This window comes from Podarcis vaucheri, assembly GCF_965113315.1.
Source record: "Podarcis vaucheri genome assembly, chromosome: 7".
NCBI lineage: Eukaryota > Metazoa > Chordata > Lepidosauria > Squamata > Lacertidae > Podarcis > Podarcis vaucheri.
This window is the reverse complement of record NC_138765.1, coordinates 39,455,673-39,483,544: the sequence shown is the minus strand read 5'-3', so window position 1 is coordinate 39,483,544 and position 27,872 is coordinate 39,455,673. Positions and strand designations below refer to the sequence as shown.

General features: G+C 46.5%; 2 protein-coding genes across 2 annotated transcripts; both read right to left on the bottom strand.

Annotated features, from left to right (window-relative positions):
- Window positions 1–197: 197 nt before the first annotated feature.
- Window positions 198–14,013, bottom strand: RFWD3 (ring finger and WD repeat domain 3). The gene is made up of 13 exons (XM_082233473.1): window positions 13,873–14,013; window positions 11,425–13,180; window positions 8,995–9,203; window positions 7,739–7,830; window positions 7,438–7,641; window positions 6,328–6,419; window positions 5,717–5,831; window positions 4,526–4,754; window positions 4,231–4,381; window positions 3,825–4,001; window positions 2,883–3,097; window positions 2,061–2,278; window positions 198–1,444 (listed from the first exon to the last, which is right to left on the bottom strand). The coding sequence occupies exons 2-13, from the start codon at window positions 11,727–11,729 to the stop codon at window positions 1,301–1,303; spliced, it is 2,151 nt and encodes a 716-aa protein (XP_082089599.1). The 5' UTR covers window positions 11,730–13,180; window positions 13,873–14,013; the 3' UTR covers window positions 198–1,300.
- On the bottom strand, window positions 13,931–27,872 carry MLKL (mixed lineage kinase domain like pseudokinase). The gene is made up of 10 exons (XM_082233497.1): window positions 27,434–27,872; window positions 23,799–24,263; window positions 21,909–22,077; window positions 21,650–21,747; window positions 21,010–21,145; window positions 20,764–20,848; window positions 20,159–20,310; window positions 17,926–17,975; window positions 15,646–15,783; window positions 13,931–14,777 (listed from the first exon to the last, which is right to left on the bottom strand). Exons 2-10 carry the CDS (start codon window positions 24,259–24,261, stop codon window positions 14,662–14,664), a joined length of 1,407 nt encoding a protein of 468 aa, XP_082089623.1. The 5' UTR covers window positions 24,262–24,263; window positions 27,434–27,872; the 3' UTR covers window positions 13,931–14,661.

Here is a 27,872-nt window from a genome sequence, read left to right as displayed (position 1 = left end):
TATATCATAATTATCACAAGATATTGGATCCACTAACCCAAACTTCAGGACTTATTTGGCCTTTAGAGGATCCTATATTTATATCTCAAACATTGCAGGTTGCTTGTCAGGCAGTGCAAGCAGCAACTTAGCATTGCAATGGAGGGTTTTGCCATTTGGAGAAAGCCAGAGATATTAAACATTCTATATTCTTCCTCTTGTATATATTAAACATTCTTTATTCTTCCTGTTGCATATAAAAGTAGTATCTCACACACACAAAGCACAGTTCAATGGAAACATGTACATTTTTAGACAGATGGGTCATACAGTTAAACTTTAGAAATGTTGTTCTGTAATTCTGTATAGTAACCCATCAGTTCAGGCAGCACACAATGGTGTGATTTCTACTGGCTTCAGGTAAAGTAAAAAACAACAACCCTAATATTGGTCTTGCAATTTGCATCACTCTCCTGATTGCTAGCCTTGGGCAAGAACACATACATGAAATATTTGATCCTATTTTAATTTATAGCAGAAGATGAATCGCCAACAGTCCCAGCAAATGGTTTTTTCCTGTCAATAGAGTTGGTAGAGTTCTGAAATTGCTTCATGTTTCAACTCCCAATGATCTGTCAGGCACAGCACTCTGCCCAGTTCTCAATGGAGGTCTATAGGAAGTCCTACAGGAACATATATATACCTGAAGTTGCCCATTCATCATCAGGCCACAATTATATTTTCTTATTCACAATGTCTTTTAGCAGCCAATTCCCACCAGGCTTCACCACCACCTTTTACCAAGCCCAGTCATGGTCCAGAGATATAACTTGAACAGCTCACTTCAGTCAAGGTCCCATCTTCTTTATGAGATGGGCTGAAACAGAAATTTAAGCAGTCTTCTGCCAAAGGAGTATTGCCCATGCCACAAGCCTCCAAAATCACTAGAAGAGCAGAGATCATGATCTTCATCCAAGGTCAATGGTAAATTTCCAGGAAATATAAACTGGCAGCCAATTTTTTTCTCAGAAGGGCCCCATAATCTGCCTAGGCAGTAAAGCCAGAAAAGCACAGGGTCCACAATAAGGTAAAAGTGGTTTCCTTTAAGATGAGGTGGAAACAAAAATCCATAAATTTAAAAAGGAACAAATGTGTGGGCTGGGCATGGGAGAGAGCTGTTCTAAGGAGCAAGATTTTGCTTGTGCAGCAATGTTGGCAGGGTGCACTCAAGGCAGCTAGAATCCAGTTAGCAGCAGAGCTGGCTTGTGGGAAATTGGCTCAGTTCAGAGAGTAGCTCATTGGGGCAGCATGCAGCAGACAGTCATTGCCACTTGTAGATCTTCACCATCTTTTCTGTCAAAGTAGCCAAGAAGCTGTTGCGGTTCACCTCATAAGGGCAGACATCTAACACAGGAAGGTCAGCAGGGAGTTTCTGCAGCAGGGAGCCAGTCCCTGCATCCCAGAGCTGCAGGATAAACAAACAGAGTCACAGCTTATCAGGAATCCTGTTGCATAAAAATAGCTGTTACTAGTTGGGATGTAGCAAGGAGACAAGTTACAAAAGTATTGAGCCATTACTTTCCAGTACATTGGCAAGCAGCCTAACATCACCACACATTTTGGGTGGATTCAGAGTGAGCAAGTGATTAGTGGTGTAATGCTGAGGACATCCCTCTTTGGCGCTCCCTGTGTACAAGGAGGAGTGGTTGCAGCCCTGGCACAGAAAACATGCATGTCCATACCGGGAGTCAAGCCTCAAGGAAAGTGAGAAGACGGAGGACAAGAGAGCCCCATGTCCATATGATGGAAATGGCACCGTGATTGCCATGAGGAAATGCTCCAAAGAGGCAGATACAGGCTATACCAGTGTCTCAAAACAGAATTTTCACTAGAACAAGGGCTCAAGTCTTTTCTCAATGACCAACCCGGCATTAAGCTCTTTGGAGCCACATAGCCTTAAAAACATAGGAAAACAATTACTCAAGTACCCTAACCACCACCTAAGCTTCCAGCATTTTAGACTATTAACACAGAGCCGGACACAACGTCCTGCTCCTACAACAAAGAACTAAAAATGGTACCATGGCAGAGTTTGATGCTTCATCCCCAGCACACACAAGAATACTGCCATCATCTTCAGGACTCTGGAAGATGGCATTTTTGGTCAGGAGTTTGCATGATGGACCCGCAGTAAGAGTTTGAACTGGACGGCATGAACAGATCACATCCTCAGTCCCATCGGTCAGCTGAGTAGAGGTCAGCTCCATCACCACACAGCGTAAACAGTTGTTGTTTCTATCTGTGGGATGAAAGTGAAGAGCTTTCCAGGGGACAGGTAGGTATCAAGGTATCATAGGAAGGTATCAAGACAAAACACTGTACTCTGGTTTAAGTGCAGCCCAGAGGCCATTGCCTGAGCGCTTCACTCACCGCTCATGGCAACTACCCCATTTCCTTAGGATACTACTCACTTGCAATCCCTTCCTTGCATGTCATCTTATGGAAGCAGGAGTGCTCATACTGCACAGCAGCCCTCTTGGGAGCTGCAAAGTTCTAGGGAGGGATAGACTCCTGAAGTAGTTGGCACTTACCCTTCACCGGGGTGGAAACAATGCCCCGGTAAAAGATCCATATTGTATTTGGGGATGGGAGACTGCACCCTCTGTGCCCCATCATCTTGAAATGATTTGGGGAGACTGGGGTACAGAATAACTGGTGCAGCATTTTAGATGCAGGCCAGAGGTATCCTCTTCTCTTTTAATGTGTGTGCAAGAGACGCCAACAACAAACATGGTAAGTGGTTTCTGTCCACACAGTTGTAACTGTGTCCACATTTAGGGTGAAAGGAATCCCAACACTGCATAAAAATAGCCCTGCCCTGATGTCTACACATCACAACTTACTGGGTCTGAATGTTGCAAGGCAGTGCCGTGTGCTGGCCTCTGTCTGAAGGTCAATGCAACCTCCAGGCTCCAGGAGGAGGTGGTGAGGCCGATAAGAGCCACTGGCCTTCTGTTCCCAAAAGCAGGCTCCCTCCAGTGTCCCAGATACCAGTCCACCATAGGGCAGTGAGGCAGAGGCCATTCGAGGAAGATACGATAAGGACACCACAGGGCACCTGTGAGGGACAGAGGAAAGAGCAATAACCAACAATGTCAAACCATTCCACTTTCCCTACTCATTTGCTGTTGTGAGTCTGAACGAGCATGAGTAAGGAAGGATTTCAAAGAGAACTGGAGAATCACTCTCACTTCTACATACCATTGGCCAAAAGAATTGGTGCTATGATTGAAATCCTATTAATATTTACCTCTGAGCAAGCACCACTGAACACTGCACAATTGACTTCTGAGTAAGAAACAAATTGAGCTCCATATCACCATGACTGTTCACAACCCCAGCAAAGAACAAGGTAGAAGTCAATCACTGCAGGCAACATTGCAAGTATGACAATCTCTCCAGGGCTTACCTCGCCCAATGTTCATTCCTATTCCTCATCCACAGAACTGATTGAAAAATACACATTCTGAGAAGTCGTAGTGCAATGCATTAAGGACTAGAAATTGATCCCAGACAAGTTTTATCAGGCTAAACCTCTGCCATTAGGCCACTCTCCCAAGCTCAAAGGTCTTCATTCTGGGTTACAGTTGGGAGGTAACCAGTAACCAGAGTAAAAGTTAGTGTTCTGCAAATTCTGTGCCAGGAAAGATATACCAATAACACATGGCGTGCAAATTTTAAAGTTCTACATGCGCTGATCATCCTTCATCTGCTTCAAAGTCCTCTACAGTCTTAATTCATATGCTCAAAGGACAACCTAACTGTATAAAGCAGGAAAGCAATACCTGGACTTCTGTGGAGCAAGCTCCTGGACATGAGAGCTTGTGTCCCGCAGGTCATACACCAAGACAGAGCCATTGACCAAGCCAGCATAGACATAGTTGGTGTCATCCAGGCACCAGCTGCAACTCCAGACAGGTCGACCAGTATTGTATGTCTGCACAACGGTGTTTGTAGTCAAGCTGAGGGAAAGTTAGCAGAGCTTTACATATCAAAGCGGTCTCCCATTGAGAACCTTAGCACTTCTGCACATGGCCCACGTTATCCAGCAGATACCCAGTTGTGGGCAGAACAGCACAGTTCAGACAAAGCTGCTCTGCAGGTGCCTGGAAATACTTCCAGAATAAGATCCTTACACAATCTCCTGGACCACAGAGAAAGGAAGCAGGCATCATAATCATCACTACTCACCTGGTAAGCTTGAGGGTATGGTCTAAAGCAGCAGATAAGAGCAAGCCATCTGCACGGTTGCTGAAAGCCAAGCCCCGGATCTGCTTGCTGTGGATGGGGACATATTGGCTGCTCTTTGAGTTGACAGCACTCATCATCTTAATTCCACAGCCTGAGACACAAAGCAAACTGATCAGCAGAAAGCCCACCCTGCTAGAGTCCAAATGCTGCAATGTCTGTCCTCTTGATTGGCCAAGGCAGTGAAAAAACCATTTCCATCATAAAACTTAGGGACTTGCTTCAGCAGGCAACTCACCAGGAATGAGGGTGCTTTGTGGAGATGGCTGTGACACTACAAGGCAGCTCAGTGGGTCGCAGTATGCCATAACCCGGCAGTTGCCCACCTGAGACACTAGGGTGGCCCTCTCAAAGTGGTACTTGTGCTGGCCCTGGCTGGAGGAGAGGCAGCCTGGAAAGCACGAGCGAGAGTTGCTGGGCTGCTGAGAGGAAAGGGTGTTGTGGCGAGCCATCAGGGCCTTTAATTCCTGTAGAATGGAAAGCAGGAAAAATGAGGCAAAGAAAGCATGTGTGGAGCTGAGAGCACTGGATGTTTCCACAGGCAGAACAGTAGTAAAAGTCAGGAACAACTTGTTCTGGGTTGTTGTTTCTTTACTGCTTTTCTATACAACTTGGCTATTTTTTGCTTGTAGAGCCCTTCTAATGCCCAACCATCTCATCCTCCAGCTAAAATATAGCTGGGACATCCTACCCTTCAACTTGCCACTTTTCATTCTGCAAGGTGGTTCCTTAGCTGAGCTTGCCTTAGTTTTTTCACTATTTCCTGCAAGATCCAATTTCTATTCCTTCCTGTGTCTATTTCTGTCTGGAGGATGCAGGCTGGGACAAAGAAGAGCGCTGTCTCAGAACTGTTCTGAGAGGTTGTCTCTGGGGGTATGTCAGGGGATGTCTTGTGTGGGTCCCCATTCAGATTTTTTTGTGCTCTGGAATACTGCTCTGGAAGTTTTCTGAGTTATACAAATTCACTGAGGGTATATAAAATTTACCAAATTAGAGTTTTGATTTGGAATGTTTTTGTGACTCCTTTCCCCAAATCACAAGCTTTGACATACCAACTCAAATCAAGGAATGAAACTGGGCTAGGGTGACGACCTAGGCCCCAGATTTTGGGTGCCCAATGGCACCAACGACATAACGTTACACCATGACGTCATGTTACATCAGCGGAACGTTTCTACCAGAAATCACGTTTGGAAGCCTGGCAGGGCCTCAGACGTCGCCTCAGAGGTTGCATTGGAGCCCCACAGTGTGGGTGCCATGCCACCCAGGGCCCCCTAGAGTTGGCGTCAGTGAATTGGGGTGTCCTATTATCCTGTCCATCATTAGCAGAGAGTGAGAGAAAAGGCCATGAAGATAGCGCATTTCATTTTCTTGTACATGGGAAGGGGATTTAGAAGGTTCTGCATGAACAGGATACAGCTAAACCTACCTGAACTTGCTGCCGAAGTTTACTGCATTCATCTGTCAAGACCTGCAGCTGGAGGCGGCTCTGTGCGGATTCCAGCTCTGCCTTCCTTCGTAGCATTTGCTCCTTCTCTAAAGAGCTGCAGGAGAAAAGTACAACAAATGCAATTAAGGAAGCTCATGAGCCAACCCATCTCTCTCTCACCGATGAGTAGAATTAATTTTCTTTTCCATTTTCCTGCCTGCCCAAAAACTTTTAGAGACATAATAACAATCTCTTGAATTTAGACAGAGACATTTAAATAGTAATACTTCAATTTCAGAATAACCATGAGAGATTCAATAGAAAATGCATCTCATTTTATCTTAAATATATATACTAGTAAAAAAAAAAGTTACAGAAGCAGGCATATATCTTCACAGGGACATCCAAACACTACCTATCATACCTACCTAATAAAAGTCTAACAAAGCAAGCCCTTTAACTTAAGCCTGGTGTTAGGACACAAGTATCTTCTGCAATCACACAGAAGCTCATCTGACTCAGCTGAGGCATAGTGATAGTTTGCCAAGACAGGTGTTTATGCCAGGTACTGCTACCCTCAAACTTATAGGAGGAAAGTTGTGAGTATATACCTTTTCATGTGTTCCTGTTCACTGGTGTCGAGCGCTTTCAGGGTACGAGCATAAAGGACTACTATATCCGAGCGCTTGGCTTTCTTATTACACTAAAAAATGAATAAATGTGAACATAAGCCAATTTATTGGTTATGAAGGACATTTACTGTGCTGCTATTAATTTCTCATGACTGCTACACAAACCAAGTGGTGATACTGCTTTTCAAATAGATCTCTTTGCAAAAGCAGAGGTGAATGTACACAGTGTTGGATTGCTGAGAGACTCCCCTTATCTGAAATAATTCTCCAGAACAATCAGTGGGACTCCCCCAAACATGCAAAAGTGACCTGCTCAACATCATGCCCAAGCATCTCCTCTCAAAGTTTCCTTGTGCCAACAGGTAGTCTTGTTGACCTGACTGATCCCAGGCAAAATCCCTGAACGTAGCCAACAAAGCAAAGACAACAACTTAAAAAGGTAAACAGCACCTTACTACCACCCCTCAAAAATCCCATTGTCTCAGGTGGAAGTTCTACCACTGCTCTGTCACCAAATATGATGTACAGCAGCTGCTGCCAACTTGGTGTCCTCCAGAAATTTTGGATTACATGACTTCATTCAGACTTAACCAGCACATCTGTGCTAGCTGGCACTGATAGGGGATTTGATAGGGGATTTGGAGGGCACCAAGTTGGCAAATGCTGATAAAAATACTCTCCTCACAGGAAGAGTTTGACCAAAGGGAAGGACAACTTGCTGCAACTCCTAGAGCCCAGATTTGAGGAGTCCTGCTGTGTTCAACGCTGGCTAAAGTGCTGTTTGAAATCCTGCAATCAGTTTGAGTGCCAAAACAAGGAAGAGGGCATCCAAAAAATGGAACACAACTCAGGGAGTGCAAAGAAAAACACAAGAAGGTCTACAGAAGGCAAGCCAAAAGAGGAAGAGCTTACAGGAAGATGACATGGAAAGTAATGCAGAAAGGGAGAATTGAAAAAAGGAAAATAATGTGGAGAGAACTGTTGCCCACAAATTTTACCAAAGACAGGAAAAGAATAAATGGGTTTCAGAGAGGAAGATTTAGGTTATGCATCAGACAGAAGAAACAAAATACCCTTCCAAGCTTTTACCTGTGGGCATTTGCCCACTTGTCCCTTCAGCCACCTCTCAATGCAGCTATAGCCAAAGAGATGCCCACACCGCAGTGCAGAAAGACGGTGCTCCCCAGCATTTGTCCACTCTTCAAAGCAGATGGCACAGGTATCACCACTCTCCTCTTCCTCACCCAGAGGAGCCAGAGGAGCAGCTAGGTGAGTTCTCTTTAATGGAGTTGTCTGAAACAAGAGAACATGGAAAAGGTCAAGCAAATGCAATCTTGGTTTATCTTAATTGGCTGCACATCCTCCACAGCACACACCCAATTATTCATACCTTCTTCTGGAGGGCAGTGGCACCTCTAGCATCAGGATGCTCTGGCCCAACAGAATCCCCTGCAGGAGGCTCCATTTGGGTTGCATCAGAAACTGCAGGGGAGAAACAAAGGAATAATTAATATAGGAAGAGATGGGGACAGGTTGTAATTAGTGCCACATAAACAAAAACTCAGTAACAAATTGTTAGCATTTAAAAGGGAAGTTCAAAGTGACTGAACACAAAGCCACTGCTGCCTAAGAAAAAAAGATAAAATAGAGCAGCTTTTTCACCAAGATAATCCTTCAAACTATGTTAACAGGAGGCATTTTTTTAAAAAACAACTTGGCAGAAAATAGTAAAATAACTCATCCAGCAAGACACCCTCTGCAAATTCCAATGGTGGCTTCCCAGCACAAACCCCTTCCACCTATGTTCACAACTGGCTTGCTCCAACCTTCCTTTCTTCCCTCATTTCCCAAGGTGCCCCACCTTTGTTCCTGCAATTTTACTATCCTCATCTGCTCTTTTTAAAAAAACGTCCAACCTTCTCTTGCTGTTCAGAAAAGGGAGTACCATGCACAAATAAAATGTATATGGTACCTGAATCTCCCCTATAAACCCCTTCTCAAAATTCCTCTGTGAAACCCATTTTGTGTATGTGTGAAATAAATTAAATAATAATAAGCATGCCTATTTGCATAACACAACCTCAGTTTGACATTTAACAAGGTTTGCACAAAGATCAGAAAACAGCTTTCAATTATTCAAAGACAGCAGGATACACTGGCGAAATCTGGCCTTGGTTCAAGTCTCTGCAGTCATGAAATAAACGGTATGGTCAGGCCCAAGTCATCCTCTCCCAACCTAGCCTACCTCTCAGAGTTGTTATGAAAATACAAAGGTCATACACTTTAAGTAAGCTGCCCTAAGCAGAAGGTAATGAATACAGTCATAGCTTGGGTTGCAAACGTGATCCATGCGGGAGGTACATTCGCAACCTGCAGCGCCGTATGTGCACACACGCATGACGTGATTCGGCACTTCTGCGCATGACATCATTTTGTGCTTCTGTGCATGCGCAAGTGCCGAAACCCGGAAGTAACCCGTTCTGGTACTTCCGGGTTTGGTGCGGTCTGCAAGCCGAAAACGCACAACCCGTAGCGTTCACAATCGGAGGTATGACTGTAAACAAATAGATGGTTGTGGTCAAAGGTAGGCAATGCATCATGAGCCATTTCTGAAGTTTTAGGCCCCTTTAAAGAACCAATACAAACCTCCCAAGTTGGCTGGCCCAGGTGCCTCCTCAAGGGCACCCACTGTCTCCTCTTCCTCCTCAGTGGAGCTGCTGCTGCTGTTACTCTCAGAATCACTTAGAACCACAGTTTCATCTGAGCTGTTCCCACTGTGACCTGCTAGGATGTGTGATGCTGCCGTCGCTTGTGTCCTGTTGATCTGGAAATAACTGTCTAATGGTGCTGTGGACCTGAACATCCAAAGCATAAATTTTCATTAGAAAATGTAAGATGGAAAGAAGAACATGACCCATCCATTTCCAAGCCACAAACTTCAATAATTTACACATCTGTCTCTCCCCCTCCGCCTCAGAAGCCACAACTTTTCATTAGATTCTAAACCAACTTTTCATAATGCGCTACCTTCCATCAACATGAACATTGCTCTGTAAGTTGAGCTAGCAACTCTGTAGCCAAGTGTGGCTCAACAAACACTGCTCATCCTTCCACCCAATCCTGTGAAGTGCATCTTCTCTCCCTCAACTATCTCCCATCCCAGCAGGTCCTTGTACAAAATGGGTATTTGGGTTTGCTTCCCCATCCCTTTCTTTTTGGTGCTAAATCTTTAGATGGTAAATTCTGAGAGTTTTGTTTTTTTAACTGAAAGCTACTCTGAGAGCTGGGTAGAGAACACATGAAACAAGAAAACTACTCTGCAGGCAAAGCACAAGCTCCACCACCAAGCTAAAGCCCCACGCTTATCACATGAGTTTATCTAGAAGCCAGCTTACAAATATCAGCTGCCTCCAGGATCTGCTACCCACATGATCCCCCCAACAGGAACCTCCCTGGAAGATCAACCCTCACACTGACAGATGCTCACCTTACACACCCAGGATCCACCCCTCACATACACTCTGTCAGGGACCAACTTTGCAGGATCTGACCCCCACTCCAACAGGCCCCCATCTGCAATATCCATTCCTCACAGACAGCAGCTTCCCTTCACAAACACTCAGTATCCCCTTCTCTGGGTCTGAGAAGCCCCCTTCCCCCACTGCAACATTGACCTCCAATAGGAGCCAACAGTGCGTACCAAGGATTCAACCCCACCTGGTACCTCCTTTCTAAACCTTTCAGAAGTCTACTTATTTTATATAGCTGCCCCATAGCAGGAGGACTCAAGGAAGCCAGTGTGGTTAGAGTGTTGGACTAAGACCTGGGAGATGAAGGTTCAAATCCCCACTCAGTCATGAAGCTCACTGGGTGACCTTGGGCCAGTCACAGCCTCTTCACCTACCTCACAGGGTCACTGTAGGAGAGGGGTGAACCATGTACTCCTTGGAGAAAAGGATGGGATATAAATGTAATAAGCAAGCTCTTCTGCTGACCTACTACTTAAGAAAGCTGTTGAAGCCAGCCAGATGAAGATATTAGTTGCCAACCTGGCATCCACATGGTTGCAATTGAACCCACCCCAGTAGAAAAATGCACCTGGCTATCACAATTTCTATCACAACAAAGCACATGCTCTACCATGGGCATAGCCAGGGAGAGTGCAGGGGGCAGCTGTCCCCCACTACATCAAGTAAATAAATAGAAATACTTAACTGACCATTTGCATTGCAGATAACTCTGTTCTGCCCAACAAAAAGACACCCCCGCTCAAAAAAATCCTGCCTATGCCTATGTGCTCTACCACTACACTATGACAGTGGTGTAGCCCATTCCCTTTCAGGAACACAGGGAGAAAAATGTGAGGAGCCTCTTGTTTACAAATGACAGCTGCCTTCAGCATGTGCTCCAACAGACACCACCTTCACATATCCTCGCAGAACCTGTCTGCTGCTCCAAGAACCAACCCTGCAGGCTCCATGTCGCCACCCCCATTCTGACATGTGTTCCCCCAGGATCTCTCCTCCCCCACTGTGACAGACACTCCTTCACGTACACACCCTATGATCCATCCCCTGGCTCCGAGAAGCTCCTTCCATGACCATCACACACTCACACACTTCCTTCCCTCGCTTAGCATCCCTCCTTGCTCTGACAGATACCCCCTCCACTCACTCACATACCCACACCCATGACCCACAGGTACCTCCACCACCCCACCCCGCAAGATTCACAAAATCCACAACCCCTACGAAAGGCCCCCCTTTCCCAAACCCAGAATCCACTCCCTGGCTCCCGAGGACCCGCCTCCTGCTCTGTTCTGACAGCCACCTGCGCCCGAGAAGCCTAACAGCCTTCCTTCCCCAGGGTAGGGAACGCGAAAGGCCTCTTGTTTACAAACCGCAGCTGCCTCCAGCACTTTCCCTCGCTGCCTCGCTCCGACCTCCGCGGGGCCCACCACGCCCAGCCCCGTTTCCGAGGGGCTCCCCTCCCCCAGCCCTTCGTACTCTCTCAGGCCCCACGGTCACTCTGAGAAGCTCCCCACAGGATCCGAGCCCTTCCCCCGCCCTTCCTCACCTGGCTCGGGAGGCCCGTTGGGAGGAGGAGGAGGAGGAGGCGGCGGCTGAGGCGGCGCGCGGTCCCTGCTGCTGCTGCCGAGGCGGGTTCCTCCTGGCTCGAGGCGGCGGCGGCCTCCGCGACTCGCGCTCCCCAACGAAGGCGCCCCATGAAGAGCGAGAAGCCGCCGGCCGAGGCGCCCCGGACGTCGAGGCGTCCCCGTCTGCCGCGGCCGGTTCCTGAAGGCGGCTGGCGGCGGCGGCTGGCGACTCGGGCTCCTCGGCCGCCGGCGCGAAGTCCACGTCCATCGCTTCCTGGTGGGACATGTCCTCCCCTCAGAGGGGAGGGAAGGGACCCAAGCGTCCGGGCCTGACTCTCCCTCAACTGCAGTCGCTCGAGCGCCCCGCCGCTGCTGCTGCTCCGCCTCCAGCTCCCGCGGCCCCTATTGGTCGCTCGTTCAGCCGCGAAAGGCCGAGCGCGAAAGCAGGCTTCGGCTCCTATTGGGACAGAGCGGAGCGTACGTCGCATTTCCATTGGGCTATACGTCTGTCAATTTTGGAGAGGGAGGGAAACGCTTCTGAAGGGCACCGCCCTCTGCGAGCAGAAGGGAAAATTGAGGTCGTAATTGGCAAGGTGCATGCGCAGAAAGGGTTCAAAGACTGACAACTGCAATAGCCATAGGCGGGGCGGGACTTCCGGTTTTTGACCCGAAGCGTCAAGTGACAGCTCTTCACAGCATACAATGGGAAAAATGCAGAATTTTACCATAGTTCACCGCAGTGCATTGTACTGTACAAGCAAAGATAAATGTCGGCCCTTCTTCTGGCTCAGATATTAATGCCACAAACCCACACTAGAAGTAACATGAGAAAAGGGAGCGGAAGGGTATTATTATCTGTTCAGAACCAAGTGGAACTTGTCAAGTTCCCGATCAATTATAGCCTGTACCAGCAAGGCTACGGTCTCCCCCCGCCGCCCCAATTACTTTGTCCATGGTCCAGCGAGACTTGAAACCGGTCCTTGAGATTTTAAAGCAAAAACAGGGTCCAGCTGAAGCATGTGAGCAACCCAACGATTGAAAACCTGCAAAATATTGGGTCAATATTACCATATGGAGAAGGGAGGGGTCTTCCCAGATGAGCGTGTGCTATAACATCTTTATTCCATTTTGTACCTTTGTTTATTTCTGTTTGCTATTCTGTTTACCTTGCTAAGTTTGAAGCTGACAGGACATGACTTTAGTGATAAATAGCTAACCAATTATCTTGCATGCTTCTTGAATCATGACTTTCTCTCTGGAAGAAGATTCCAATGTCTGCAGAACTCAGTTTTTACCTACAGAAGATGATAATCAAACTTTGCTGGCAGCATAGATTAGTGTGCTGATCTTTAGATTAAGTGTTAAGATTTCAGGGTACTTACTCATACATTCCAGGACATGTTTAAGGTAAGGAATAGTAACAGAATCACTACAGTTCATAATGGGGGGTTTTATATCAAGTTATGCCCACTGCACTGATGCCATAAATAAACCAAAGAAAAAGTTCAGATTGGCACCCATCATTGCAGCATCTCCATCAGAGCACTGGGCTCTATCCACTCCAGTGCTACTGAATCTATTTTATGTTTATTGTTGTCGCTGATGCCAAAAATAGGTTGGGAGGGGGGGAGTGGCAGAAAAATTTGCACGGTAGGCCAGCTCAAGGTCAACCACCCCCAACTCATTTTAGTCTTTTCTCACAGGACAGTATTTTGATTGCCCTCTTACATGCTCTTTCTGGCTCCTGAGATAGGAATTTTATGGTCTTAGATATATGGCAATGTTCATAACCGCACATACATAGATCAACACAGGAAGGCCAACCTGGAACCATTTTGATTCCTAAACTGACCAAATGTTTTCTCTGCAAGGTCAAACTGGAAAAGTCTCCCCATTGTCTCTTTCCTCACAAATCCTGTCTTACGGACACATTTAAGATATGATTAAGGTGTGAGCCTGTGCCCTGGCCCAGGAAATAAGTATTTTACCACTACAAAAGAATGGCCAGGCTCCCCAGGCAATCCAGTCAAGTAACTTGCCAGACAGGAGATAAACTGGGACAGGAGAAAAACAACATGCAAATGTTCTGTTTCAGACCGCCTTTTCTGGGATGTATCTGAGGGGTGGTCTTAGGTTACACCCCTTCTGTGATGAATGCATAATGTTTCTGGGGGTGGTCTTGATCTAGAGGATGGGAATTTCAAAACTCTTTATAAGCCCTTGCACAGCATTTTTGTGGGTCCTCTTTTCCTGCGTGTGAGGGGAGCACCCTGTTGCAACAGATCAATAAAGATCAAGCTTACTAGCTTTGCTTCTCAAGGTTCTCTGGTTGGCCTCTGTTATTCTCCCCTACCAATAGGGAACCTATGTAAGGACTCTATATGGGCTCTTGGATATCCCATAAGGGAAAGGGGCATATTTTTATTTACAACACTCCATATCATCCTTCTTTAAATTGTGGTCAGAAGAACACACAATAATTCCTACTATGGGTTCAGTATAATTTTATTGAATTACAGAACACCTCACAATACTCCTAGTTAAGTTTGAAGAATGAAGCATTGGGTCTGGAATTCTTATTGTGCTAATTAATAGATCTAAAAACATGCATTGATTTCCATTGGGATGGGGCAACCATTTCCGCCAGAAGAAATATTTGAACTGGCTTGTAAGAAGCAACAGTGCATTGAAGCTTACTAAGGCTATGCTCACATATAACACTAAGCCACAATTTGTATAATGTGCAAATAGTATAATGCAAAGTCATGTACACAAGAAGCCCTGAGTGAACCACCAGCTGTCCTTTTCCCATAGTTTGTTTTGTTTTCCAGCAGCTCTTGCCTCATGCGTTTGTAAGGATTAGTTTTCCAGGTCTGTGACCATATAATAAAACTTACTGCTGCTGAATCTGATGAGCATCTGGGGTGGGGTGGTTAAAAAAATCATAGCTAAGGAAGGATTCTGGGTTCACCTGTAACACTAAGCCATAGTGAAGACAAACCAAGGTTTATAAGATAATAGCAGACCATGGATCGAGACTGTGGTTTGTTGGCGGTAAACAAACCACAGTTAAACAGCATTGCGTGTGAACCGGGCCCAAGTTAACAAGTTATAACAGTGCGTCAATTTGACCAAGGGCTGTAGGCACATGCCCATTGGCCATGTGCACAGGCACTCCAGGTTGGGGGGGGGGGAGGTGCTTGGCTTTATGCTGATGCTCAGGGTGACCCTGCAAGATTGTGCTGAGAACAAGTTCTTGTATTCCGGTCCCCCTTCATGTGGTCAGGCTCTGACTCCTCCAAAAGGTCACAAGCAATGAGTTGGTTCACAATCGCTGCAAAAAAAAGGGAAGCTGGTTTTCAGAATGGAGTTAATAAAAGTGTAATATTTTAATCGTTAACACTTCACCTTTGGGTGGCTGCTCAAATGGAGATTGCATTTTTGTGGATGATTTACTTATCAATTACTTTTGCAGAACTGCAAGTTAAAGCAGCACTGTAAAGTCGTGAGGGGTGAAACTTGAGGATTGGTCACCCTTTTATTTCCTTTACTAATTCTTGTTGCTTATTGTTGTGTTGTTTTGGAGGGGACTGGTGCCTTAATTCTAGGTGTATTGCCTCTAGTATTTTTTTGTTAACACAGTTAGTTTTCAGATGTATATTGCATTTGTCTTAGACCATTGCAGGGCACACAGGTATGTCCTGTTGTTTTGCCTGCTTGTTTGCTTTTTTACTGAGTGGGGACATGTTGCTTGCTTTTTGTTTCCCTTTTCGGTATGCTATTGTTGTCTGGTGCTTATTTGATAGTATAGACAACTCTCATCTTGCATGGGGGTTACATTTCGGGGATAGCACATAAAGCAAAAATTGTGTATAGTCAAAACACACTGCATTCAATGGCAAGTGGGATCGCCAAAGTCTTTTTTCCTGAACTCCCCCCCCCTCCCTGTTTGTTTGTTTGCCATGTGCTTAAAGCTAAATACAGGCAAGTTAAATGTGCATAAGTTGTGAGTTACCTTTTTTTTTAAGAAAAGAAAAAAATGGAACATTCCAAATAGTGAAGCCAAGCAGGGGGAGGGCAGGGAGAGGCTACCTATGCCAATTTTGCTTGTGGAAGGAGAGGGTATGATGATTTGGATCCCTTTAGCCACCATGCCCACAGCTCTGGTCCCCAAGGCCTGCTACAGGCCAGCTCACTGGTACCTTCAGCAGTTGGCCGCTGGGAAGGGTCGAAATCCCGGCATTTGTTGATGACATCCCGCAGATGTGAGGGGCAGTCGTCTCCCAGAGGTTCTTGCTCCTGATTGCAAACCTTATCACGGATCTCCTTTGCAGTGCAACCTGAGTTAATAATCACAGGAGACTCAAGCTACACAGCTACAATTATAATGTTACAAGTGCGCTATAAAAATGTGACACCAGATGGGGCTGTAGAGCTGCAATCCGAAGTCAATGGCAAATTGCATTGGGAGCTCTCTCTATATAGAGAGAGTGTGTTTTTCTCCCATAGCATTTTTTATATCTGTGTAGATCCAGCCAGGGACAGGAATCTGGGCCTGGGTGGCTCCATGTGGACACACAGAGATATATACAACCCTACTCCTTGCTCCTAGGCCCCAATGAACACTGACTGCAAAGGCAGGGACCAAAACTGTTAAGAAAGGCTGCTGTGGGAGGGCATTCAAGTTTCAAAGAAGTGATGGGGTAAGTACATAAGCAGTCCCCTGCCAGCCCCCGTTCTGCTCCAATCCTTTCCACACATCCACTGGGATCTAGATGTGTATCTTCCCTTGTCTGGGATTTCATAAGAAGACAAGCAGCTGAGCAAGAGAGTTGCAGTGGAAAAGCAGGTCAGGAAATGATACAGAACCACACAGAGACCTGTGCTCTAGTGGTGACTCTTTGAATGTGTGGCTGGAAGCAGCCGTGTCCTCCCAGCAGCAACAGCACTGTGTTAATCTTCATGAGGATGGGGCAAAGCAAGGTGACTCCAGGTTGGCGCCAGTGGCTTCCCAGCTCTCTTGGAGCCACATCGTCCCACCCATCCCAACAAGCACAGCGCCACCGCCTGCCTCCTGTCTCCTCCACCAACATAAAAGGGGCATTCTGACTAATGTACATGCAAAGGTTTGGAGTCCTGCTTCCTCAAGATAGTAGCAGGATGGACACATGGCTCAGTAAGGGATGTGGGAGTAAGTTTGCTTAGGATTTTAGGGCTGGAGCCAACTGAGTTCTACTCAAAGTAGACCTATTGACATTAATAAACCTGTTAGTTACGTCCATTCATCTCAAAGAGTCTACGCAGACTAAAACTGACATAGTCATCCTTTGAAATTAACAGCTTTCTGAATTTTTTGATGCAGTTCTACAACCGAATGCTGTGTACAAAAAAATCACGGAATTGTAGAGTTGGACGGTACCTCAAGGGTCATCTAGTCCAAACCCTAGCAATGCAGGAATCTCAGCTAAAGCATCCATGGTACAAATGACCATCTAACCTCTGCTTTAAAACCTCCAAGGAAGGAGAGGAAAGTGAAGGAAATGTGTGAGGAAAGTGTATAAAATTCATTTATTAGTGAAAATGTATTGGGGGGGAATGCTTGCAAAAATGTGTATACTGGGCAAAAATGCATACAAAATGTGTATACTGCGAACTGAAATGCTGATGGGTTTTCATGACGACTTTTAAAAGAAAGACAAAAGCACAGTGATGCAGAAATGTGAACTGAACTCTGGGGGTGGAAATAGATAGTGAGAGAAGCAGGAACTCACATATTCATCTATCTCTAGGCTCAGCTCACCACAGAGGGTTTCACTTAATTTGGATCATAACAGTTCCTTTGGAACCAAGTCCAAAGCTGACTTAAAATCAATGGAAGTAAGAGAAAAACCTACTGCCAGGAAATGAGGTATGTATCTCTCTCTGCAATGTGGGCTAATACACTGCAACAAATAATACACTGACCTGCTCTGAGACGAATCTGTTTCTCCCCTGGGAGATGGTTGTCTTCAACCCAAGTCAGAAGCTTGGATTAAAAACCCGGCACATTACTTCTCTATAACTGAAAGGAGGCTGCTAAAATTAATCCTGCTAAGTCTATCTACTTTTTCTTTGAGCTTTTTAAACAAGGGTTATTATAGCTTTAATCCAAGTATAATCCAAGAACTGAAAGTACGGTAATAGGTGCTCAGCACTTTAGGATAGATTTTAACTGACCAGGTAGGATAGAGGAGGAGCCTGGGGCTTTACCAGATTGAAGCTGAGCAGTTACATCTATTTCACCGGGAATGACACTTTGCCAGTCTGTAATATTTGCATATAAAGGGAAGTGCAAGGAATCTCAGGACGGCTTCTGAAAAACAGCCCCCCTCCCCTAGCAGCAGCGGATTGTAGTCTCAGTTGCACTCCTAAATCTGCAGAGCCTGCCTGCTGATCCCTTCCCAAAAGAACCGAGCCCTACCCTGCCCCCATCTATGCCTCACCTTCAAATGGGATCTTGCAAGTTGCGATCTCCCACAAGACAATCCCAAAGCTGAAACGAAGCAAACACGTCTGTGGTGTGAATGGAATGATATGCTTGACCTGTACCCCCAAGGCTATGGCCGGCAGATGGCAGCTGGGCTCTCTGCCTGCTTTCAGCCAAGCCTAGGGAATGCTATGTCACAGAACCTCCACAGCTGGAAGGTAGCAAAGTTCACCAGGTCAGCCGCTCTTCATGGAGGCAGGGCTGGCCCAGGACGCTTTGCTGCGAAAGGGGAAACAGAAAATGCAACGTGCACCACGCCATCTGCTCCTCCTCCAATGCACACCCAGCACTGCTCACCCCTATGGGTGGGCAGTGGAGAAGATTCTGCTGCCCCTCCCAGCTGTCCAGAGCCGGCTGCCTTGAGGCCACCGCCTTACCTCGCCTCATGAGGAGGCCAGTCCTGCATGGAGGCTTATCCATTTCCAGGTGGACAGGAAGATCCTTCCACCTGCCTTGACCCCCCCCCCTCCGGCCCTAGGAGTCCTCATAAGGGAGCCAGTCCTGGAGGAAGAACTGTGAGGGGAGAGACTTCGTCAGGCAAGGCCTCCTTCCACCTGCCTTGCTCCACCCTCTAGTCTCTGTTCTCAATTTGTGTTGTATTATTTTATGTACTGTGGCTTGCTGATGTTTTATTGATTAAAGTTATTTATTGTAACTGTTGAGTAGATTTCTGTTTAACTTTTATATGTTGATATTCTTATTTTATACTATTCTAATGATTGTTGAATATTACTTTTGTGATGAAGGTTGCTTATTTTAAAGTTTTGTTTTATTATCATATTTTTGTATTACATTAGATCAGGCTTCCTCAACCTCGGCCCTCCAGATGTTTTGAGACTACAGTTCCCATCATCCCTGACCACTGGTCCTGCTAGCTAGGGATCATGGGAGTTGTAGTCCGAAAACATCTGGAGGGCCGAGGTTGAGGAAGCCTGCATTAGATTGTTATAAGATGTACATTTTTTGTTTCTTCAGCTTGTAAACCGCCTTGAGTATTGTAAAATAGAAAGACGGTATACAAATTAAAAATGATGATGATGATGAGGATAGGCACAAGCAAGGGACATGGTGAAGGCCTCTTTCCAGAGGAAACAGTGGACAAAATGTCAACCCCGCTGGCTGTTCTGGAATTTGGTAGAAAGCAGCATCTGCCAGACTGGTTGGTAGCTCCCCAGCTTGACTTTCCCAGCTCCCCAGTGATGGTTCTGTGAAACAGCACATGCATCACATGGCATCGCTGTGCATGGCACGTCCCCTCCCCTCCGCAAGAGGCAGCCAGCAAATAAGAGTAGGAGGCAGGCCAGCTGCAGGGTGGTGGTTGCTGTTTTGCTGGGGGCGGAGAGCAGGCAAGAAGCCATTAGAGGTAGCCCCACTTCCAGTGCTGGATTACCCAACAGGCAAACTAAGCACATGCTTAGGGGGTGCCAAAAATATGAGTTGGGTTTTTTAAAAGGAATTTCACATTTGAGAAGAAGCTTCATAGGGAAAATCAGAACTTCGATATCCTTTCTTACACTCCACTCCATACACTTCCCCCATTCTTCTTCTCTCTTTTAATTACTTGTCCCCACCTAAATGAAATAATATTTTGGGCTCTCTAGGATTCTGTCCCACCTCCACCCTCTTTCCAGCTGCTCAGAGAGGGCAGGTGAACTGGCAGCGACAGCAAGGGGAAGAGAAGCAGGGCCAGGAAGCTCCAGGAGGTAGCAGTGGTGCCCCTGCAGGAACTCAGACCTTGGCAGGTGCCCAACAACACCAGCCCTTGATGCCAGCCTTGTGCAGAATTAAAAACTTTATGATGCCATGACATGCATCTCATTTAATTAACACATGCAGGAGACATGGGCTGGTTCTGCCCACCCAGCCCATGAGTTGTCCATAAGTTGTGGTCCTCTGAGGATGCTAAGTACCTCCACAGACTGGCCAGCTGCCTTTGACCTTCCCTCACTTAGCAGCAGTCAGTCCATCCTTCAAACTGTTTCCACCCTAACAGGTGCCTGAGCTTGCTTTCTTTCCTCATCCCACCCCACCCCTTTTTCCTTTTGTGTTATGTATTTTAGAGTATAAGCCTGCAGGCAGGGGTTGCCTTACTATGGGATTTTGTAAAGCAGCTTCTTTGGCTAAATAATGGAATGAAGATGCCCCTGATAAATAAAAATAGGGTGTGGCAGTACTTTGTGATAAAATACCTGTATATTTCGCTGGCCAGGTTGTATTGATGCTCCACTGACCGCAGGCCCTCGGGGCAGATGTAGGCTGAAGCACTGACCTCTTTTTTGGGTTTCTCCTTGGGCTTCCGTCTGATGGAAGAGACCGTCTGACTCAGTTCAAACCCAGAGAGCTGAGAAGAGCAGAGAGAATGTTGTGTGATCAGGAAAATGGGGTTAAGGCTAAACGTTGAAGAGAGCATCCTGACAGGACGAGCTGTTTTGTGGGTGGAAGAGTGTGCCTCAGAAGGGGGTGGCTGGATAGCTGCTTACCAGGGAGGCTGGTACCCACAGAAGTAGTGGGTTGGAATAGATGACCTTTGGGGGACCCTCCAAATTCTATGACTCTAGCTCTGTAGCCAAGGGTCAGGAATGCAACACACACACACCTAGAGATACAGAAATTTGAAGGTGGGTATGGAATATATTGTGCAGACCTGTCCAATAATCAGCCCCTCCCTGCAGGTCTCCAGTTTCCAGACTTCCTTAGAGGGTGAAAATGATCCTTAAGCCAACTGAAAGTGTGCAAGGCAGATATGCCTTTCTAAGCCTTCTTTGAAGCCACGACACCTTTACACAGCTCTCACCTTTACACAGTAGCTTTTGTCAACCAGGAACCTGGTGCTGTTGATGCAGTAATGCACCTGAGGCTTGTCCCCCGTCTGATGCAACCTGCAGTCAAAAAGAGCCAAGAAGGGGAGGAGAAAGCCAACACTCTGTGTACCTGACCTCCAGGCAGCAGAGTCACTGCCACTTATTGGAGGGAGAGTGGGAGGGTGCTGTGCAAACACAACGGCAGAGCCCTTTCTCCCTTCTAGCCAGGCTCAGTGTACCTGTACAGGCCGATGGCAGCATCCGTTGCCATTTCCAAGCGGATCTTCCAGTCTAAGTGAGGCTCCTTTTTCAGCACTTGCCTCAGGGTACCCTTTTCACAATATTCCGTGATGATGGAGTATTCAGGAGGGAAGCCTATGGCAAAGAAGACAACTGATGAATTGCTGCTCCATTTCAGTCGGTGGCTGTCCTTGTCTTTTGTGCTCTGCTACCAAACAGTTTTCAGCTCCTTGACACATTCATGAAAACAGAGTGGAGAGCACATATTCCTGGTCAGGAGAGGATAAGTGGAAGACCTGGTGCTATTTGAAATAAAACTTCGCTCCTGTGAAGTTGAGGGTAAGGCACAGCACTGTACCAAAAGCATGTATGAATATAATGGACAGAACTATAACGTTTCTTGGTTCAATATATGGCTGTGTATTTCTTCTGTTTCATTTATTTATAAAATATATTTTAGAAACTGCTATTTCGTGAAAAATATCAAAGCAGTTTACAACAAAAATACATAAAACCATACAGTAAAAACCACATAAAGAAAGTTAAAGACAGACATGCATTAACCACAGTGGAAGGATGAATTCTTATCTCTCTCCCCCCTCAAACACACATATACACACACAAGAGCAAAGGTCTTACCACTCTCATCTATGCAAATCCCATACAGACGGACAATGTGGGGAGACTCAAACTTCTTCATAGTCTTGATTTCAGTCTGAAAGATGCTCCTCACATCCCTGGGGGAAGCAACAGAGAGATCAGTCTCTGTGATGGAGCCAAAAGTCTCTCCGTCAGTTCCCTCTGTGAGGGTGGTTAGGTTCGCTTTGCAATGTAGGTTAGCTTTGTAATGGCCACTTATACCCATCACTCAAGAAGAGGACCAAAGAGAGGCACTCACTGTGGTTTGTTCTCATTCAAAGGGTTCTTGAAGACTTTGATGGCCACAGAGCAATAATTGTACTTTCCACTGCACAGGGTGTAGCTCTCAGACTCCGCCAGGGTGGTCACATTGGTGATCTGGCTTTTGGGTATTTCAGTGATTTCCATGGAAGCAGCAGCATCCTGGCCTGGAGAGAAAGGAAGGGGGTTAGAAAGAAGCCCATGGAAACAAATCAGAATAGGGAGGGAGGCCCGCAGTCACTTGGAGATTCCCAAATGGTGAGCTGGCAATATTCAAGTTTCAGTGCAGTATTTCAGAAGAAAAGAAACTGCACCGACAGCTGGTACTTCCAGGAGGGCTGGGGAGGAAAGACTTGCCGTCATTGTTTTCCCCAACATTCGCCTTTTGCTGCTGTCAGCCTCCTCTGGAGGAGAGATGTTTGAGCCAGCTGTGTGTCATCTACCCTTTGAACTGTATTTAAGCCAGGCTCCTTGGAGTGCAGCAAGACCAGTACCAGAACCTTCATTGTGTACCTCCACCCCCATCGTTCAACCCGGACACTGAGATCCAGTTCTGAGGGGCCTTCTGGTGGTTCCCCCATTGCAAGAAGTGAGGGCACAGGGAAACAGGCAGAGGGCCTTCTCAGCAGTCGCACCCACCCTGTGGCATGCCCTCCCATCTATAAAGGATCATGCGGTGGGCCTTCGAATGCTTGTTCATTTCTAATGTTGGTTAACGAGCCAGAATAATAAGCTTTGGAGCTGAAGTGGTGTAGGAATAAAGGACAGTTGTGGCTTTGAGAAGCTTGCCTGATCTGGTTGCACGCTTTGCTCTGAAATTGGCTCGGACATGTGTCTGGGCCTCCTGCTCTCTAATGAAGGCAAGTACATTTGGCCCCCATAACTGAGAGATTAGCCTGGGAATGATTTTAAGACACTCACTTCAAAAGCTGCTTCTTGGGAGCTTGGAAGGTGTCAGGGAAAACAAGGTATGTGAGTTATCTCTATATCTTGTCAGGTACTTCTGGGTCCAAAAGGTTTCAATGGAAAAGCTCAGAAACTGCAGCACTAGAAGGGGCTCAAACCCAGAATCTTTTGCAGTGAGCCTTAGATCTTCTGCTACTTTCCGGCCTTTTTAATCATTAAAAAAAAAAAAAACGGTTACAAGGTGGTTGAGTGTGTTAACAAGGTCCAGTGTTGGTGAGAATCCAGCTACCTGCCATCTTAATTTGTGCTCTGAGTCTTTTGAGTTCCTAGCAAGGCCCCAACAAGGCAACACTCCTTCAGAGCACAGCAATGAAGTGATAACGAGCCAAATTTCCTTGTTCTTGGGGTACAGGGTGGCCACAGAGCACAGCGTAAGGTTGTGGTTATCCCAAGGGGGGGGGGAGCTACTGTATACACTGAAACACCCAGAAGCCAGTGGGGCACCTAGGCGACTTTTGATGCCTGAATTAGTCCACATTAACACCATGCATTTTAGTTGCGGCTTCCCCCAAAGAATCCCAGGAGCTGTGGTTTGTTAAGGGTGCTAAGAGATGTTAGGAGGCCTTTGTTCCCCTCACAAAACTACAAACTACAATTTCCCAAGTTCAGTGGGAAGAAGGATTGATTGTTAAACCACTCTGAACTGTAACTGTGAGGGAACTGGGGGGAGGGGGGCTCCCAAGAACTCTCTGCATCTTTAACAAACAACACTTCCCATAATTCTTAGGGGAGAAGCAGGTCCTGAGTCTAAAAAGGTTGAAGACTAGTGACTTAAATCATGCCGCCTCTCAAATATCCCTCCCTAAGGACAAGCCCCTGGCTGGTGGCTGCCACCATCGCTGTCCCCTCCCCCCCCGCCAATGCTGGTCTGTTTGTTCCCTTCCCCACTCCACTGTTCTCAAAGGCAGAGGATCGGGAGCACCTTTGTTCATCTCCTTCAAAGATACACAGTCCTCGGCAAGATCCTGGCTGGCTTCCTGACGCACAAGATGCTTCTCAAATTTCAAGAGGTCTTGACGGTCGTCTAATAGCTTCTCGGTCACTAGTTCCATCATCAAGGCAAAACCGACATTGCTTATGTCCATGTTCATTCTTTCAAAGTCCTTCAGCATTCTGCCAGCCTTCCTGAACCGCTTTAACTGGGACATGTCACAGTACTTGCAAAGCTTTGTCTGGGCCTCTTTCAGGACTTTCAGCGTCTGTTCCAGCATCTTTACCAGGTCATTGGAGAAGCTGGTGCAGACCTGGTGCAAGCGCTCAACCTGCCGCTGGAGGGTCTTAATGCGCTCAACAAGGCGCTCTCTGTGCTTATTGCACTCCGTTATTTTCTCACATTGGTTAAAAATGGTGACTGAAACTCTCAGAATGGCCTGGATGGTATCCATAACTGTGGGAAAGGAAGGACATGGTGAGCAAAGCAGAACACAAGTAGAAAATGCCGTGCATGCTTCCCTCGGGATTTGCTGGGCAACACAAGACAGCTCGTGATCACCACCATCCAGTGGAGACTTGCCTGTTGAAAGTGTCTGTATTATATAAAGTGCAATGATACCACTTTAAACAGACTTGGCTTCCCCCAAAGAATTCTGGGTACTGTAGTTTGTTAAGGGTGCTCCTGAGTGTTGTTAGGAGGCCTCTATTCCCTGCCCCAGAGCTACAGTTCCCAGAGTTCCCTGGGAAGAGGGATTGACTGTTCAATCAATCATGTACTTCCCAGATTAGTTTAAGTGTAAACCCTACACAAATTCGGAGTGGAGTGCCTAAGACAGTTGGATGTTGCCTTGTACACCTCCTGGCAATTCCTGTAGCCAAGCAGATGCCAGATGTGTTCCTTTCCTTTCCTTTAGACCTCATCAGTGAGGCTGGGGGGGGGTCTTGTTGTCTGGGCAGCCCAGGACTCCCATACACATTGCCCAGGCTTGAAAGCTGAGGAGGTCACTTCAGAGCTGCTAACACAGTGGTTTGACTTCACTCCCGGAAGTGAACTCCATTGTCTCCTGAGATGGATGGATGCCAACAAAATAGAACTTTAAATGTACAGAGTGAATGTGGCCTTAAACCAGCTTGAGACCTGGGGCCAGCCCAAGGTATTTTGCTGGCTGAAGTGGCAACCACACCTCTCTCTTTTCCTGGACCTAAAAATACAACTCTGATAAATTAAATTACATGGCTCGACAACTTGCTGCCCATTCATGACACCCAAGTTCTGCTGCCTGAAGCAGGCATCTTACCCTGCCTGATGGTTAGGGCCAGCCACATGATGGCTTCCAAACAGCAAACTGTGAAAACAGTTGCTGTCCAAGCCTTGTCAGAAAATCCCTTGCATCTTCACAAAACAGCAAGTTACCAGAATTCTTTAGCAAGAAGTTGAACTGGTTCCAAATTTAAATGTAGATGTGCCTTGTGGAGCTTTCTCTGCTCCTGCCCTATTTCCAGTTTACTTCGTTGTTAGACAATTGTACTCAACACAGGCTCTGTACATGCTATCTGCACGGGCATTTCCTCATACAAACCTGCCCGGGCCCTGAGATCTTCAGGGAGGGCTATTCTCTCAGTCCTGCCACCCTCACAGGGATGCTTAGTGGGGACATGGGATAGGGCCTTATCAGTGGCTATTCCCAGACTCCAGAAAAGCTGGATTGGCTCCCTCCTTGCTGTCCATCCACCAGCAAGGGAAGATTTTCTTGTTCCAATTCCTTTAGGAATTGACTGATTTTAGATAGAGGGCTGGTGCCTTGCTGTTTCTTTGGTGATATTTTAAACAGATTTTATATGTGTATATAGTTTTAACTCTATCAATATTTAATTGTTTTTAAATGATTGATATTACTATGTTTTTATCTGTAAGCCACCTTGACTCCCATCAGGGGAAAAGGCAGGGTATAAATAAATATATTGTTATTATTATCATCATCGTCATCCAAATATTTTTTAAAAGGTGGGGGACATGCTCTGGGGAATTCTCTTCTGCATACATTTTGAAGCTGAGCACTGTTCTAGGGTACCCATGTACATTACCATAACAATTAATAAAAAGAGACAAAAAATGTACACTTGGTGGTTTATGGGAATAGATGCAACCACAATGGCATCTTCCCCGCAATTTGATCCAGACCTACCCTTTCCAGGAAGAAATTCAGTAAGGTTTTTTTTTGTTTTGTTTTTTAAAGTTAAACGTAAGCTTGGTGCCAAGGCCTCGTTTGCAAAATCTTTCAGTCAGCGGCATGGAAAAGTGGCACAGAGCTGCACTGAGCATCGCCATTACCCTCCTAAGTTGGCCCTCACATGCCTGGAAGCTCACAACAGACTACAGTGGTACCTCGGGTTACAGACACTTCAGCTTACATACGCTTCAGGTTATAGACTCCACTAACCCAGAAATAGTACCTCGGGTTAAGAACTTTGCTTCAGGATGAGAACAGAAATCGCGCGGTGGTGGCAGCAGCAGGAGGAGGCCCCATTAGCTAAAGTGGTACCTCAGGTTAGGAACAGTTTCAGGTTAAGAACAGACCTCCAGAATGAATTAAGTTCTTAACCCAAGATACTACTGTATCCCTCTTTGATTTCCACCTGATGGAATCTCATGGGGATTAACTGCAGTCCCCAACATGTGCCCCTGCATTTGTACAAAGCAGAGATCCAGCATGCCCAGAGGGGATGGGGAGGCCCATCCCCTTTCACCACCTGACAATGGGAATGTGTCACCCCCTGCCCCTCCCCATTTATACCACAAGCTGGAGCATTCCCTCCCTCTCTTGCCAAACTCTGTGAGAGAGAGAAGTGAAGCAATGTGGTGGGCAGGACGCTGCCTCTTACGAGGCAGACGCTTCAGCTGGCTTCAGCTGGCCTCATCCGTGGACTGGCTTTACTTTAAATTCCCTTTTGCAGCCTGAGGCCAGATGCCATCCATGGTCAGAGTGAAATTCAGCTGCGGCTAGAGCATTGGGGAGAAGCGAAAAGCAGAAAGCAGTTAAAGATTTGCACACACTCAGCTGTTCTCCCCTTTAATTGCACACAGACACACACTCAGCCACGAAGCTCACTAGTTGACTTTGGGCCTATCACTGCCCCCCAGCCTAAGCTAGCTCACAGGGTTGTTGTAAGGATAAAATGGGGAGGAGGAGAACCATGTGCACCACACTGGAAGAAAAGGTGGTATATAAATGCAAGGAACAAATAAAATAAAACAAATGCACTTCGTATGAATTCAGAAAGACCAGCACCTGGTCCACTAATCGCTCCTTCCCACCCCCCATTTTATTTAAGTAATTTTTATTAAAGATTTTCTTGGCTTACAAAGGTACGTGCATTGTCTCTATTTTCAGTTCGTAGAGTCTTTTCTACTGATCAGTTACACACAGTGTGAGACATTAATGTTATATACAGCATAAAGTTGGGGAAGAAGAGGGGCGGGGGGAGAGGGCTGGTGCTAAAACTTTCTTTCACTTTGTGTATTGTGTGAGGTTTCCCACTCCCCTAAATATAGCCCCGAGTGCCCATTTCAGCCCTTGCAGGGGAGCAGGATTCCTTGCCCTCCTCGGCCCAGCTCCTGCTTACCTGTTTATCGGTGGTCTCCGGATCCCCCCTTCTTTCTTGCCGTGCGATCCAGAGTTTGCTCCAACTGCTGAACTCTCAGCTTCCCGTTTCCCAGAAGTTGGCCTCACTTCCTGTCGAAGGAGGATCGAGCACTTTAGGAAGGCGGGTGGGACACCTTCCCGTTGGTTGAGCTGCTGTTTTACTTTCAGTTCTCAAAAGGGGAAGGCCACGTGCTTTGGACACAGAAATTCAACTGACTTTATTTTATTGGAGAGGTGTGTATACAGTGGTACCTCGGGTTAAGTACTTAATTCATTCTGGAGGTCTGTTCTTAACCTGAAACTGTTCTTAACCTGAAGCACCACTTTAGCTAATGGGGCCTCCTGCTGCCGCCGCGCCGCCAGAGCACGATTTCTGTTCTCATCCTGAAGCAAAGTTCTTAACCTGAAGCACTATTTCT